Below are 17,623 nucleotides of genomic sequence, written 5' to 3'. Positions count from 1 at the left end.
GAGGCAGAGACAGGAGGATCGTGCAGGTTCGAAGCCAGCTACGCACGCTGGCTTAGGAGACCCTGTTTCTAAATAAAAATATAAAATAGGTCTGGGAGTGTAGCCCAGAGGTAGAAGGGCTTCCAGGAACCCCAGTACCACCAAAAAAAAAAAAAAAAAAAATTAACTTTTTAACTTAAAGCGAATAAGAGCATTGAAAGGCTTGGTCTCAATGTGTCCTTTATTTTAAGTTCTAAAAGACATCAGTTCTCTGATTGGGGATATTTAAGTCTAGAAGTCCTCAAATTTATTTGTTGATGGTGTCTTACCTCTCTAATTCTTTTAAACAATGTCTTTAAGCCCAAAGATAGCCCTGACGTTTTTTCTTTAAAAAGTGGCGAAGGTTTAAACAACTTAGAAAGTGTTTATTTCCTAGCTGATTGACAATGTCAATGTGATTAGGCCATGTCTGTTTGCTAATTGGTGCTTATGGAAGTCAAGCTCTTAGAGACCTGAGAATTAGGACTGCATTTCTTGATGTTTGCATTTCAAAGAGATGGCTTCCACGTCCTCTAGAAAAACATTCTTGGGCTATAAAACTGACAAAGGGTTAAACGATTTATGTCTCAAAAGGGCAAGAAATAATTTACAACTGAAATTTTTTCTTTTTGTCGAAGGAGAGAAAGGGCAGGGGCCTGTGGTCAGCAGAAAATCTCACAGCTAGCTAGGCTATTTGAGTAGAGGCAGGAGCTTCCCAACTTTTTCTTCTGTTTGACTCTGTGTGTCTCTAAGTTTTCACTGGGCCCCTATGTCAAAAGATAAACCTAGCCGGGCATGGTGGCGCACGCTTGTAATCCCCGCGCTTGGGAGGCAGAGACAGGAGGATCGCGCTGGTTCGAAGCCAGCCGCGCTGGTTTAAGAGACCCTGTTTCCAAAACAAAACAAAAATAAGTATAAAATAGGTCTGGGAATGTAGCCCAGAGGTAGAAGGGCTTCCAGGAACCCCAGTACCACCAAACAAACAAACAAACCAAAAACCAAAACACCTAACACTTTGATTTAAAAAGTGACTTACTTTAGGACCAAACAACTGATAAATATTTATGTCCTAACAACATAGTAACCCTTTGAAAGGATGACACAGAGTTAGAGTACAAATGAATGACCAAAGGACCCTCGATGACAAAACTGTATTATATCAGGGATCCCAGGCAAATGAGTGAAGTTTAGCTATTTTTGACACAAAAATAAATAATAATTAGGTAGCCATATAAGGTGATATTTATGTGTGTGTGTGTGTGTGTGTGTGTGTGTGTGTGTGTGTGTGTGTGTATTCACCTCATCACAGTAACTTTTCTTTTTCTGATGGTGATACTGGGGATTGAACCCAAGGACATTCTACGTCCAAACTACATCCTCAGCCTTTTCAATTTATTTGTTTTGAAACAGGATCTTGCTAGGTTGCTGAGTATCTTGCTATGTTTTTGAGGCTGGTCTTAAACCTGGGATCCTCCTGGCTCACCCTCTCAAATCCTGTGGTTACAGGCATGCACCACTGCTTCTAGCTTCTAGTAACCTTTTCCCTATCTATATCTTTCCCATCACATCATGTTGCATGCCATAAATATGTACAACAAATTTGTTTAAAAAGAAAATAATGGTAGGTATAATTTTTTAAATGATTGAATTTTTAGTGAAGCCCAATGATCTAGTAATTGGACTGTGTACCTGTTGGGCCCGGCACAACCTTTCAGAGCTTGGCATCAGATCAAATGCTGCTACCCCCATGGTTTTTTCTCCAATGTTGATTTCACATGGTACTTGCTTTTTAAAATCAATTATTTAAACAATCCAGTGTCTCAAAGACAGGTTGTGATTAAAAGGAATTTATTATGATCTAATGTTGCAACTGATCTATCTCTCACCAGTAAGTCACATTGTGCTTGACAGATATGGAATACGCCAATTATTTTCTCTTGAAATTTAAAAATAACCAGGAAGCCCTATGCATTAGGTTTAGCACCTTAACATTTTCTGGATTTTGGGGGTCTACTGTGTATGTCCTTCCACATTTGTGGATCTCTCGGTGAGTGAATAAAGACATCCCTCCCTCCCTCTTCCTTCTTTCCTTCCTTTAGCATTTGATACAGTAATTCATTGCGATGAAATGCTATTTCACGTAGGCTGTTGATATTCCCGGCTACATATTGAATACGTGTCGTGTCACTTAGGGAAAATAAAGGGCTCTGATATAGTGAGACATATCGGAGATTAAACAGTCACAGGTACCTGAGAATCAGATGAATTTAATGACCTCGGGTTTCGTTCTGTGATTAAAGTACCTGAATGCCAGACCGAATAACCATCAGTCATGTTAAATTTATCGTCCACGGGGTGGTTGACATGCGTCTTTCACGTGACCATGTAAGTAAGTGATCAATACTCGACGAAAACCCCAAGTGACAAATGGTGGTTGTCTCTTCACCTTCCTGTAGGTGCTTGCCCAACTACTGTGAGCACGGCGGCGAATGCTCGCAGTCCTGGAGCTCCTTCCACTGTAACTGCACGGACACTGGCTACACAGGAGCCACCTGCCACAGCTGTAAGCCCAGCGTCCCTGCCTGTTCTTGCCCCGTGGTGACTCCTGTTCTGTCTCCCTTTCATTGCTGTCTGTGTATGTGCCGTCTTGTGTTGGAATGTGTGTGGTCTTGCTTCTCGGCATCCAGTTGGTTTCCAGCTCACTTTTAATCCCCACCTCATTTCCTAAAGTAGACAAGGTAGCTTATAGAAATACAGATGGTCACCTCTCGTGTCCTCATCATCAAATGACATCAAAATGAGACTAAATTTCAACACACAAGTTTTGAGGGGCCATAACATTGAGTCAATAGCACTAGGCAATCTTGAAATGTTTTTGTAACCCTGTTTAATGAAGGTGGTAGAGATAAATGGGGCAGGTAATTAGTATATTAATTGAAGAAGTTAGTTTTATTGGATACATTCTAAATGCTAAGCATTGATCTAGTGGTTTATAGACCCTACCTTATTTGTTATGGCCTCCCAAATAGGTGGGTACTATTATTATTCCTTGTCAATTCACAAGCTAATAGAGAGATATTCATAAATTTTTTCAAGGCTACTCAAATAGAGGTGGTAGAGTGAGAATAGAAATCTCCCACACCATGCTCTGGAGCTTGGGATCATAACCAATACCCCTCTTATGTATAATAAACCACATGTTTTTTTCTAATAAAATGCCTGCATAGGTTATAAGACTTGGGTGATTTTGTCTTCCATTTTTTCAGTACATGTAATGGGGTGATCAAAATTCTCATTTTTTTTCCTCTCTTGGTTTTTCATATTATTATTGAATTTCTGAGCATCTTCACACCCAGTACCATCTTCTATATCACTGACTTAAGCAGGTGTTAAGTGCTAAGTCAGCAGCCTTACCGCCGTCTCTTTGGGATACCATATGTCCCTGTGTGCTCCCACTAGAGTGCAGGTTGGAATCTTGGGCTCCAATCCTGGCCTTCCAAAGGGGACCCCAAGAAGCCCTGATTTGGGGGTGGAAGAGTATGCTCAGGAGCATCTCCAGGCCATACCTGTGAAGGCTGCCATTAATGGACATACAACATTACTTTGGGGGAGTCAAGTAAGATTCTACGAAAAATGTTTGCAGTGAAAAAAGTCTCACTTCACCTGTTACCAAAGGTCAGGTTACTTGAACCACATCACCCAGCTAGTAGAGGGACAGAATATTTTAACTTTTTATATTTCCCACTCTTACTTTTTATATTTTCTACTTTTTTTTCAAAATGAAAAGTTACTAAATACAATTAAATCGACTATTCATTTTTTAATTCTTTTCAATGACTGAATCTAAATATAAACACAAATCTCTCTGCGGGAAAAATTTAGATTTGGTGAACTAAAAAGGTATTTTTATCCCTGGCCCATAGTTTAATTCAGTAATTAATTTATTAGGTTCTGGAGTGGGTCATCCAAATGAAACTGAAGGGTTTTTGTTCATAACCGCCCTGAGAAATAGGGGCAGAATGACAGACCTGGTCAGAGTGCAGAGACTGAGGTGGAATCTTTTTAAAGGTTTTATTGGGAAATAATATGTTAAATAGTCATGTTATAAAAGTTCAAGCAATACACAAAAAACAAAAGTTTCCTCAATTCCCTTTATCCAGTCATGTGTCTTTTCTATGCCTGTCTCCATTCCAGAGCTCTACCTACCGATTTTTTGGGGGAGGGTATTTACAAACCTATGTGTGTGCATATAGGGATGTACAAACTAACCATTTTAATCCAACCATTTTCGTGCACAAAATGCACAGAAAGCTGGGAAAGAATCCATGTTTATATTTTCATCTATGTAATACATAGTAGGAACATAATAAAACCATCAGACTATAGAGAAGCGGGGGAGTAAATTTCTATGATTATTTTACATATTTGTAACCTTGAACAAATTAGACACAGTGTTTCACTTTGCCTAATACTCATTAGCATAAGTTTTAAAATATTTAAAATAGGTTCAGGAAATGAATGTTTCTCTAGTAGATTGTTTAAATTTTATAGAATATAAAAATTAATAGACGTTATTGGCACAATTGGCTAATCTTATACATGGTAACTATATACTTGTAAAAAAAGAACACTCAGTTATGAATCAAAACACATCGGGACCAGTTGGGGGCATAGTTTAGAACTCTATAGAACTTTTTTGTAAATAGCTTTCAGAATTATTGATGAGGAGCTTTGTGGATCATATTTGTTCTATGAAAAAAGTATCTATAGTTAATTTTATGTGAGAAAGGAGGGTAGTCATAATGTTATTTAAATGTTTCTATTGCATGATTTTGGAGTAACAACAGATTATTTTAGGATGTTACACAATTGTGCTTTAGATGTTAGGTTATTACAAAATGATTACTAGAGTTAGAAATTCCAAAATGGATGTCATGAGATATCACACTATACTTAGAAGGATCTTAACATTTAAACACCTACCTTCTCTCTCTTTGTTATTAAAATTTCATTTTGATGAAATAATGTCATTCCCCTTTCGTGATGGAAAAAAACTCATAAAATACAGGCTCATTTTTTCCACCTTACCACTTTGATCCATACTAATTTTAAAAGAAAAGGAGAATGAATTTTGTTTTAAGGTTTTACCTTGTCTCTTTACATACATATTTCCAAGGCTTTCAGTATTTTGTGCCCAAATTAAAATTTAAGAGATTGTTTTCACACTATTTAATTTATGATGATTTCCCCCCCTCTTTCACAGCTATCTATGAGCAGTCATGTGAAGCCTATAAACACAGAGGAAATACTTCAGGGTTTTACTATATAGATTCAGATGGAAGTGGTCCTCTGGGGCCGTTTCTTCTCTATTGCAATATGACTGGTGAGTTGATCAACTTTCATTTAATAGTTAAATCTGCATGAATGCTTTAATTACATAAATTTGAAATAAATAGAGAGTTGATCTAATTTGTGACTTAATTAAAATGTACATTATTCATTAAAAGAACTGAATACAAATTTTTGGTTTAAATTATTGCTATTTTCTGTACATGAGGTATCTTTGTAGAACTCCTAATAATAAATGTTTTTATTACATCTCCAAACAAAAAGGTAGATTATTTGTCAGAGAAGATTGATATGGTTGAAATCTTTGAAAAATATTTTCCTTTTAAATGTCTGTAAATGTAAAGTTTACTTATATCCTAAAAATATTTACTTATATCAGTTCATGTAGAAATCAGTAGTTAAGGAATATGTGTTGGTTAAATTCAACATCCATTCATGATAAAAAAAAAGTTAGTAAGTTACCAATAGAAGGATTTTTTTTTCATTTGATAAATACCCACAAAAATAACAACATATGTAATAGTTATGTTTAAGTATAAAAAGTATTTTCCTCTATTACCAGCATTAGTAACATTCTGATCGTTGTATTAGAGGTCTTAGCCAGTGTAATAAAACAAGATAAAAATTTTTTTAAGTTTTTAAAATGAAGGCTTATGATTCTCATTATACATGAATGACTAGATTATGTATTAAAAGTATTCTAAACAATCTGCAATAAAGTATTATAGCTCAAGATATTTATGGGATACCAAGTTAAAGTTAATTTTATTTCTGTATAGCAGCTATAAGCAATTAAGAAATGGCCTTTTAGAAGATCCTACTTTCAATAGCATCAACTATCTCAAATGCGCAGTAATAAATATAATGAAAGATATACAAAGCTTCTATACAGATAATATACAATAGTCTTTAAATCCATTAAAATCTTGAGTAGATGGAGAAACACGAAATTTTCATTAATTGGAAGAGTCGACTTTGTATAAAATCAATTCTTCTGGACTTGATATTGAGTCAATACAAACCTAATTTAAAATCCCAAAAGGATTTTGTTTGTAGATTGGTATGATTAATTTGGTAAAAATAGGGCAAGGAGATTCTAAAATTTATGAGCAAATCTGAAGGGACAAGAAGAACCAAGTCAATCTTGAAGAACAGAGTGGAAGGACTCAGTGGCAGGAAGATGTTATACTGACGGGCTAAGCCAAACTGAATGTAGTTGGTACGTAGATAAATAGATAGACCAATGGAACAAAGTAGAGAATCTACACACATATGTGAATAATTGAATTTCTGATAAGGTGATATTGATGTGCAGTGAAGGAAAGATAGTCTTTTCAACCAGTGGCACTGGGGGAAATTGTATATAAAATATAAAAAAGAGAGGGATATTAATACTTATTGATCTTTTCCTCATCAAATAGAAAAAAAGAAATCTAGGTGAACTGTAATACTCAGGATGGCAGCTCTTAGCAACATGTGCCTATTAGAACCCCACTTTAATTAAAATTAGTGATAAGATTGAATGAATTAAAGTATATTAAAATCAAAGTTAAATTTTAAGTAGTATAATTATAAAAAGATTAAATGTGGGGTTCTCATTTTTTCTTGGCCACCCTTTAACTGGCTGGCGAGGAAATATTAATCATCACCTGGTGCAGAAATTTTCTATTACTGCATTGGACATTGCTGTATTACGGAGTGCAAGTTTTATAAAGAATAAAGAAAGGAAAAGGTGATATTAAATTGAAGCAGACAGTGTTCCAGAGGATTTGCTACTTAAAATCAGGCCGTGAATATTTGTAGAAAAAAATTTCAGGCAGAGGCAACGCCAAGTGCTAAGTCCTGAGACAGTTGATCTTGGCAGGTGTGTTCAGAAAATGGTAACAAATCCAGGATAGGTGGTGTATGGTGAGGAAATGGGGAGTGGTTAGAAAAGCAGACAAGAAATCATGGAGTGCCCTTATTTGTTTTTGTTTTGTTTTGTTTGCTCAAAATAAGAGAAGACATGGTGAAATTTTAAGCAATGGTAGGATCTAATCTGAAAATGGTGGGATCTAATCTGACTTCCTTTGATAGAATCACAATCGCTCCTGTGTTGGGAAATGTCTTTCTAGGTATAGGGGTGTAAAGGATTTAGGAAACTCTCTATATAGAACAGGAGTTGGGCAACCTGTTAGAAAGCCGTTTCAAATAACATAAGAGCCTGGGCATGTGTGGTTTCTTGATCTGAATTGTGTCAACGTTGGTGGGAAGAGGAGGTGAGAGCTACTCACTGAATACCCATGAGAGGGGAGAAGACAAAGAGAACCCAAGAATCACACCGTGGTTTTTGGCTTAGGCAACCAGAGTGTTTGAGTTGCCAACTCCTTGAGATGTGATCAGAAAAAGTTTGAGGTGGCTGATGAGAGGTTCAGTTTTAAACACTGAGTCTGAGATCCCTCAGTGCAGTAAGAGATGAGGCAGACAACAGACTAGGGTCAGCACTTCTACACTAATTACTAATGTGTAATTCTAAGAAATACAGGGTGATGATAAAACCTGGGCTGCTCATTTTAGAGGAACGAGGGAAAAAGTGACTGTAGAATGGCTCTTTAGAGATTTTTTTTTTATAAAGTGCAACTTGGTGGCTGCCCTTAATTCTCACTTCGTTGAGAAAATTCCCCCTTAGACCAAAGCAACTTCGAACAGATGAAGGTTCCCCCATGCTTGTCTCCTAATGAGGCCTCCCGGGCTGCAGGGGGTCAGCATCCCAGGAGCTTCTGACTCAGTGCTGAGATGCTACAATGGACCCTGTGTCCAAAACAACCTTTCCCAATGATTTTTATGTGTAGACAGATTTGGAATTGCTCTTTTAGGCTTATGGCTCTCAAACCGTTTTTGTGTTCAGATTGCCCTTACATAATAAGTATGAGAAGACTTCACAGACTGAGAATGATGGTCTACACCTGTAATCTGAGTATGGATGAGACAGGAGGATCACAGGTTCGTGGCCAGCCTCAGAAACTTAGGGAAGTCCTTAGCAACTTACAGTGAGATGCTGAAGGTTTAGCTAAGAGGTAGAATGTTCCTAGGTTCTTTTAATTACAGTGCATGGCTGTAATTCCAGTACTTGAAAGGCAGAAATAAGAGAATCACAGATTCATAGTCAGCCTCAAGCAATTTAGTCAGGGCCCCAGAAACTTAGTGAGATCCTGTTTCAAAATAAAAATTAAAGTAAAGTAGGGCTGGGGTAGAGTTTAGAGGTAAAATGCCCCTGGGTTGAATCCCCAACACCAAAAAGAGAGAAACAAAGAAGGAAGGAAGGAAAAAGGGAAGAAAGAAGGGTTTATTCTCCTTATTTTCAGTAGTTATGTTCTCTCAAGTCATCATGGACATTGGATTAGTAAATCCTAAACTATTATTCCTAAAGGAAAATATAGTAAGTTAGATTATTCAGATCCTTTAAGGATAACATTCAACTCAGTTGATCACTACACTCTAATTTTTTAATATGTTTCAGGGTAAAGACACACACACACACACACACACACACACACACACACACACACGATTCATTAACTCAGCCAAAGGCATTGAATCTCATACCTAAACATTTGTCTTAACAGGTGTTTTCTCCATAAGCACATCATTATCTGTGCTTAGGGATACTATACAGAACTTCAGCAGTAGTAGAGGGGGCATTTTGCACAGAAAAAGCATCAACAAAAGCATAAGAATATGAAGAATATGAAAAAATGTGGCACAAAATAAACCATAAATAACGCATTTGTTTATAAGCATAATAGCCAAAACAGCAGACAGAGCATTGGCTTTTCAAATTTCAGCTGGGAACCTGTATATTGGAAACTCAGTGTTTTGTTGCTGAGTAGGTATCGGCAAAAGGCTGCAAAAGTGTTGGGGTAAGAGGAGTTGGGTGCAGTGGTGCATGCCTATAATCTCAGTACTTAATACAGGAGGATCACAGGTTTGAGGTCAACACATGGTAACTTAGACCCTTTGTCAAAAAAAAAAACACAAAAAAAAACACTGAGGGTGTAGCTTGGAGATGGAATGTTCCTGGTTCAATCCCCAGTACCACAATAAAAAGAGTTGGAGTTAGAAATAAGTTTTAGCAAATATGCAAATTCACAAATAATGAGGCTCTACAAGTAATGAATATCAACGCTTCTATCTGTCTGTCTATCTGTCTATCTATCATCTATGTATCCATCCATCTCAATTGGATCTACCATTGACCTTTTATGCCTATTATAAATAATAATTTAGTAATGTATAAGCCATATGTAAAATACTGAGTTCCTGAATTACATCTGTAAAACGTTGAGGTCACAGACACAGATATTCGGGGCCAGCCAGCTACATTTTCTGTAAGCTCCAGAAAATTGAAATCTATTCAAACAAAAGTGAAAAAGTGATAACCCCAGGGGATAACAACCCCTTTGGGCAGTACATGTTATAGCTTCGAACAAATCGAGACTTTGGGGATGTGAATCCAGCTGGATGAGGATAAGAGAAGAAAAAGGTTAAGAAGTAAAACGTTGGCCCCTTTTCTCATCCACCAGAAAGGGTTACCCTCTATCCAGTCGCCCATTGCTTATACGTTTTAGTTACCCATATCGGGGATAACAGTGGTAAAATAAAGACAAATTGCTGAATCAGTAACTTGCAAATGGCTAACATTTATATATGTATAAATACATGAGTCTTTGTAGATAATTGGTGTGTAGAATTAGTGTCAAACCTAGAATTTGTGTCTAGAATTGGTGTCAAACCAACAATTCTGCATGGATTAAAATGAACTCTTAAGCATTATAAGCTAAATAATATTAACAAACAAACAAACAAACAAACAAAAATCTCTGTTTCGATTGGGTAATTTTCTAAATCATGTTAAATGCTGAAATTTCTGTGTAAATAGAGTATTCTAAATACAATTTTAAGATAATTAGTCGGGATAAGATGAGTCCCAGTCGTGGTCTCTAGTGGGACGCAGACGGCTGTTTTCTTCCACACGAAAGTCATCGCCTTTTCCATTACGAAGTAGTTTCATGTTTAAGAGGTTTCTCATTATTAAACATTGCATTGTAAGAAGGATTTTTTCCCCCCACTGAGGAGAAATTCATGAGAGCCAGAGCTGCGGCTTTGACACTTTTGTGCAAATGGAAATTCTCTGTGTTGTACGTCACCATTTCCTCCCACACCATCACCAAGAGATTCCTGGGTTTTTAGTTTCCCTGACTCAGTAAGTTTAGAGACCAAGGCCCATGTCTCTGCATTATTAACGGATACCTGGTGTGTTTCCAGCATAAGGCATGTATGCTATGTCATACGGGACAGCAGAGTTACTTTTACTTTACAAATTTCAGTATTAAAGTCTTCTTAATGGCGAGGAAGGTTACTAAGGAATTGCCATCATTCAGACTCAGGCTTGCTTACATTGTTTGGCCCTGGAAGGCCGGCTTCTCTCTCCTTTCATTCCTGTCCTCTCCTTAAAGAAGCGCTTTCCACCTGTTCCCCCAGTCTACATCCTATCTATCACCTGCAGTTATTAGGCATGCAGTACCACAACTTTGCAACTGTGTTGCTTAAACAGCAGGATTTTTCTTTTTGCTGTTATCACAGTCAAAAGTAGCAGCGTGCCTAAGGTAAATCAAGTTTTTAATTACTCTGTAGCTTTATTTACAATTCATATTATTAGAAATCTCTTCCGGGAGAGACACTGGTAAACCTAAATTGCTGATCTAGTTTTTAAACTTCTTAGATGATTCCCTGCTTTTTCCAGTAATCGCTTATGTGTTTTCTATTGTCTCTCTCCTCTTCCTCCTCCTAACGCCTGCCTGCCACATTTAGTAACAGATCCCTTTTGAGAAAGTAAAATCATGATTCTCATACCGATGGAGAGATAAATGCTCAAAAACACATTTGAAAGGTTTTGTTTAATGCATTATTAATGGGGAAATTGGTAAGCTGTTAAAACCAGTTCAAAGGAGAATTCAAAGAACACACACATTTGCACCTGAGGAATATTGAAAGAGGGGCAGAGGCAGGTGACACTGGCTTCCACAGAGAAGGAAGGAAGTCGATTGAACCTCTCCTGGGTAGAAGCTGCCTGTTTCTAGCCAAGAATTACTAATAACCTGTAAGGAGGCAATTCATTTCTTTCTAATCAAAACCAAAACCTAAACAAGAAAGCAAACAGACAAAATTTTAAAAAGAGACCTAGCAACTTGGGCTAAAGGATACATATAATCATATGTAGCTATGTCTCAGAAATTAAAGATAGTAAATTTTATAGAAAGGTTTAAAGGTGTATTGGCCAGAGATACATATGCCTACTTTATAAGAGTAACAAAAATCTGAGCATTTGTGCTTTATCTCTTCAGAGATGTCTATTCCAGCCAAAGTCCTTTTCCCACTCTCTGGAAGGGAGGAGGTATGACAGTCACCCTCCACAATTTTGGGTGCCTTTCTTGTGACACAACTCCAGCATGTCCAGGGAAGAGTGGGGTACGAGGACTCTGCTGTTAAGGCTCTTTATTGTTAGTAAATGTTCTTTGATCCAAAGTCCCGTTGTCTGTTAGGGGAGGTGACAGATGACAGGCAGACATAGGTAGATATAATCCGTGTATGTGACAGGATAATTTATTAACGTCCAAGTAGACTATCGGACCCTTCAATTTCAGACCTGACTTATTTGATAATCGCTATCAGTTTGCTATAATTTACAGAGTTTGAAAACAGCTCAGAGGCAACGAGAGTTTCCCAGCCTCCGTGGATCAGAATCTGATTGTCCAGAAGGGTGTGTTGTCAGCTTGAGGCCTCATCGTTTTTAAACATTCGTTCATAGATGCCGCGCTGTTTATAATCACGTGTTTGCTTCTTGGTTTATCTTTTCATTTCTTCATCATGTGTTTTCTGCATGTTGTGCCGGGACCCTAGGCTCTGTGCAAGAGACATCATGGTAGGCAGATGGGGAACTCTCACTGACCTCAGAGTTGGAAAAACCCAGACAACAGATCACCAAACACCCCAAACACTGCCTTACACATTGTGAGGAAGCCCATGAATTTTTGGAGTGTTATTTTCACAAGGATGTTTGTAGAAGCCTCAGCTCACACGATCACATCTAAAAGAATAGAAAGATGGCTCCAGGCTGAGAGTTTTCAGAGATTCTCCTGTTAATCTAGACTGGACAATTGGGAGCCTGGCTGTGGCTCAAAATCTACTTCTCATGATTTCAATGTGTCCACTTTGTCCTGAAAATCTAGCTGGTATAATAAGTGCAATATCTGTTTAACTTTATCCTTCCTAGCACTTTTTTTTAAAATCAGAAGATAAAATTGCTTACAGAAACAATTACACTATTGAAATAATTTAGAATTTTCTAAGGAAACATTTCTGTGAGCTGCCCTTTCTTGGTGACCATGAACCATGGTCTTGAATCACTTTCATCTTCAAAAACCTTTAAAATTGTGTGTTAATTATAACCCAGTGAACACTAAACCATAGGAAAGGCCCTCTCAGGGTGACCCAAAATGCACCGAGACAAAGGCTGCAACCAGGTTTATTGTCTTTCTCATTTGGCTGCTATTCAGCCAGAGGTAAGCTTCTTCATGCGTACTACTGGTCTACCAGAAGAAAGGGTGAATAGTTCTGTGGAACAATACAGGGAGAGTCCGACAGAGGCCAGGCCGACAGATTTGCCTAGCTAATAGCAGCTTTAAACTTCCAGCAGCCCTGGTTGAGTTGGCTACAGTCTGAGAGTTTCTGACCTGCCTCTTGCCTAGCTCTGCCAATTTCTTTTCCAAACTTGGAAATGGAGGCTCAGACTTTGACTTGATTTTCCTCAGGGCATGGGTCCATGCCAGAGCTGCAATCTCATCTCCCGGTGGCCTCCGTACCACCATTAAGGTTGACTGCCCATAATCAATTCCATTAGCTTATAGATCCTGTCCTCTTGGAGGAAAGCATTGTGCTGATAAAGCTCTAGGGTGAGCCGAGATGGGAGGGAGAAATAAAAGTATGCGCTATTGTTTGGCAGAAAAGTAATCATTCACACCCGGATAGTGCGAGGCTGCCAGGATGCTTTCCTGTCTCATTTAGCCAGCCTCTCTATTCTCAGGGCTAAGAAAGGAGTGGAAGTGAGATTTTTCAAAGTCTGTCTCCTCCTCTGCAGTGTTGAATTCTGTGAATGTATTAGCTAAAAAAGGGGGGGGGGCTCCTATCATCACAGTACTTGAGAGGCTGAGACAAGACAATTTCAGGGTTAAGGCCAGCCTCAACAACTTAGTGAGACCCTGTTTCAAAATAATCAATCAATCAAACAAACAAAAAACCCAATAAAGTAAAATAGGGCTGGGGGTATAGCTTGGAGGCAAAATACCCTTGGGTTTAATTCCATTTTCCACCAGTTTGGAATATTCTTCCATAACACAAAAAACTTATTTGACTTAACAGCACACATGCAGGAGAGTTTTGACAATGCCTAGTTGGTCTCTTACCTACTAAATCAGAGGCCTGCATGTCACAGTACATAGAGCACAGAAGGGAAAGTTTCAAGAGAGATCTGATATGCTCATCTTCCATTAGAAACATCATGGAATTTTTAATTTCATCTAAGTCATTTTGGCAATCAGTAAAATGCAAATGTGTACAGAGACTCAGGTACTAATAGTGAAAACTCTTGTAGATACTAAAAGATATTTCATGTGCTGTGTTCAGTTTAAAAGAGTAACTGCCTATTCTATTGCCAGACTGTATAGAGTGTACCATACCAGAACAAACATTTGACAGTTGGCTTTAAAAGTTCTGCACACATCCGTGATATCAGATCCAGACAGCACCTCCGATCACATCTGATAAAGATGTGTTCTTGTTCAAGAATAACTCCCTAGTGTGTTAGCAAGTCATATAGATTACATGATACCAAAATAAACAATTGGAAATTTGATTTAAAAGAAATAGATGCATGTTCCTAATTAAATGTTGACTAACGAGAGATCTATGAAAACTTGACTTTCTTTTTTGCTGGTAACATGACTAATTTGTGAGAGCAGAAAAGTCATTACTTACTTATATAATATATAATTTTTTACTCATTCTAATGTGCACCTTTTTCACATTGCAGCATCGCTGAATTCTGGGTACATCAATAGTCAATAATGCTTTGCAATTATAATAAGCAGCATTTTTTATTTCTTGAAGGAAAATAAAATAATGAGGAGGCGTCGTTAAAAAGAGTGCCAGATTTGATGGAATGCAGTCTATCATACATAGTTAACAATCCGATTTCCTAGCATTTTTCATCACAAACATCGCCTGGCTAGACCATAAAGTAAAATCAAACCACTGCCAATCCCTGGTGATCGTATCCATTTCAGGGCCCAAAAGTCCCTTGGCTATAATTTTAAATTTTTGAGAATCCATTTGTATTGATTTCTACCTCTCAAAGGAGGTTTGATGACTAGAAGCATTTCACTCAGATAAAAGGTGATTTTGATTTTCTTTATTTATTTTAACTTTTGCAGACTAGTGATGGTCTCCTCTCTTTCTTCCCCCATTTCTGCATACAAGAAACTGCGTGGACCATCCTCCAGCACAACGGCTCTGACTTAACCAGAGTCAGAAACACTCATCCAGAGAACCCGTATGCTGGGGTTTTCCAGTACACAGCCAGCATGGAACAGCTCCAGGCTACCATCAACCGTGCAGAGCACTGCGAACAGGAGCTGGCTTACTACTGCAAGAAGTCACGGCTTGTCAACCGGCAAGGTAAGTAAACTGAGGCATCCGTCACTGTTACAGGGCCCTCTGTGAAGAGTGTGCTCACTCACCCAGCCCCTGAGGATTTTAATTCCACCCAGGCTCCGAAGGCCAGCATGCTTAGTAAACATGTCACGGTCTGGAAGTCACAGGGACGCTTTTGCCTGGAGAAAAGAACAAGGTCAATCTACATTGAGCTTTGCTCAAAGCCTTGATTGCTTTCCGACTCTCCTCCTGGCTTAATCGGATGCCGGTGCAGTGAAGGCTTCCTTCAGATACTTGATGAATGTACCCTGTTTATCCCTATGAAGGGTAAGAGGCACACCAGGCTTATTCCATCATTGTGTCGAGCTAATACAAATATGACTGAGTTTTTTAAAGTGACTATTTTGTGAGCCTCTTTTTTTTTTCCTTTATTACTTATTGATGGTTAGCCTCTGGGTAGAATTGAAAATTAGAAAAGGCTGCTAGAAACAGTGGATTTGGTAGCTCAGGCAGGACTCAGAAGAAACTTCTTACCACTTACTTTAATTCTATCGAGAACAGGTCTTCAGAATTTTTGTCTTTGGTTTTATGTTTTTTTCTCTTTAGAACACCCTGTGATGTCAGAATATCTCGGGTACCCCAACTTCTGCCTGAGTGTAGGCCCTGATGTCATTTTCTTTATTTTTTAAATATACTTTTATTGGTGCATTTTAGTCTTATATCATAATGAAGTTCAAATTGATAGGGCATGCAGGCACACGGCATTTGGCGAACTTCCCCTCGGCTTCCTCCTACTCTCCTGTCCCCCATACAAGATATTAAGATTGGTATTGATAATTTCACATATGTCCATAGCTCCAGTGGAAGTGTTTCCTTTATTGATTCTTCCTCTCCATCCTTCCCTAGACCCCCCTTTTCCCTTCTTCCCTCCACTGGCATGGGGTTTCTCATCCATCGTCTAACGTCTCTCTTGTACAGGGATTACTCCCTAGCGCCATTTTCTTGGAGTATAGAACCTTTCCCATTGGCCACCTGGCTTGCCCTCTCTCCATCTCTTTTAACCAACCACCCAATATGTAATCTGAGATATTAATCTGTGTGAAGAAAATTAACCTAGAAAACACACGGCCCCATTAACACTGCTCTTCTATACAAGAAGCTCTGCCACCTTCTGCTGGTCCTCTGTTCCATCGATGCTCTTCTGCCTGGATCTGAGGGCTATGGGTTCTGTTTAGGACACTTTGATGATGCTAGGCCCCAGCACAATGTTTTTTAGCAAGGATATCGAGGTCTGCTTTTCTTGGGGAGATTAGAGAGGATTCTAAAATATCTGCATAAGAAACCCTCATCTTCAGTGTTCTCATAAGGGAAGGGCACAGTTCCAGACAAAACAATGAGAATTTAGAAAAAAATGGATGTCATATGAGTATCATGGGTCAGGTGAATGAGCCATAAAAATGTCGAGCTGTTGCTCATGCAAGACCAGCCTACGGAGTTTCAGGAGAATGTCTTAATAATTTCTCCTTCTGTTGTGCACGGTATAAGTTATTTCACTCCAGAAAGTGAGGCCAGGCTCTAGATCACACTTCAATACTCCTTCATTGTTTTCTGATCAAAGTAATTTACAGTCCATATGATCCTTCCTTGCTTCCTTCCTTGCTTCCTTCCTTGCTTCCTTCCTTCCTTCCTTTGTATTACTGGGTATTAAATCCCACAGGCATTCTACCTCTGAGCTACACCCCAAGAGACCTAGGGTCTCACTAGGTTGCTGAGAGCCTTCTTAAGTTGCTAAGGCTGGTCTCAAACCATAATTCTCCTATCTCAGGCTTTTAAGTACAGGAATTACAGGCATGTGCCACCATGCCCAGCCATATGATTTTCTCAGTGTTTATAACCCAGGGAAGATGTGGTCATTTGTAATCCATTCTGTGCCTGAGTTACACTGATTACTTGGGAATGAATCAGAAGTTGGAGTTTTGCCACTCTGTCCTGTATGGATTGAGCAAAAGGATGGTCTGATCATTTTCACCCTGCAAACAATCAATAGGAAGTCGGGAAAATCATGTCAAGGAATTAGTTTTCAGATCTTTAATCAGAAGATGGTACAATTTCATAATAAAAGTATGAGATCCACATTTATTTTAAAAGCTAAAAAAATCACTATGAGGGACTCGTTATAAAATATTTTCTTTTTTTCTTATTGTGAAAAATTTTAATTTTTTCCTCCATTTGTTTGGAACAAGTCAGACCTTGAGGTCATCTCTGAAGAAAAGTCCTGGAAAAGATTCTTTACTCAGGTCTACACACTGAAGTCACAAATAAATCTCAAATGCTTTTCAAAATCATTTTAATGTTAGACATCAAACAACTTAAACTAACCAATCAGGGAAACTGACTTTTCATATACTTTTTCTTGCCTTTCTTTCTCCTGAAAATCATTGTTATCATGAAGAACTATCCAAGCTGTACTTTAAATAAAACAATTCTTATTCTGTTAAAAAAATATTGA

At 38.2% G+C, this 17,623-nt stretch overlaps 1 protein-coding gene across 6 annotated transcripts in view; it reads left to right on the top strand.

The window, feature by feature from the left end:
- CNTNAP4 (contactin associated protein family member 4) overlaps positions 1-17,623 on the top strand; it is a gene marked incomplete at both ends in the record, with an annotated part of 302,761 nt that overhangs the window by 204,555 nt on the left and 80,583 nt on the right. For all 6 annotated transcript variants that reach the window (XM_080702913.1, XM_080702914.1, XM_080702915.1 and 3 more), the window contains 3 exons: positions 2,475-2,581; positions 5,282-5,401; positions 14,941-15,138. In XM_080702913.1, the coding sequence (XP_080559039.1) occupies positions 2,475-2,581; positions 5,282-5,401; positions 14,941-15,138 (425 nt within the window). The remainder of the gene's footprint in view (positions 1-2,474; positions 2,582-5,281; positions 5,402-14,940; positions 15,139-17,623) is intronic.

This window comes from Muscardinus avellanarius, assembly GCF_963383645.1.
Source record: "Muscardinus avellanarius genome assembly, chromosome: 10".
Taxonomy (NCBI): Eukaryota; Metazoa; Chordata; class Mammalia; order Rodentia; family Gliridae; genus Muscardinus; species Muscardinus avellanarius.
The sequence above is the reverse complement of the archived record's forward strand: the minus strand, read 5'-3'. Positions and strand labels throughout refer to the sequence as shown.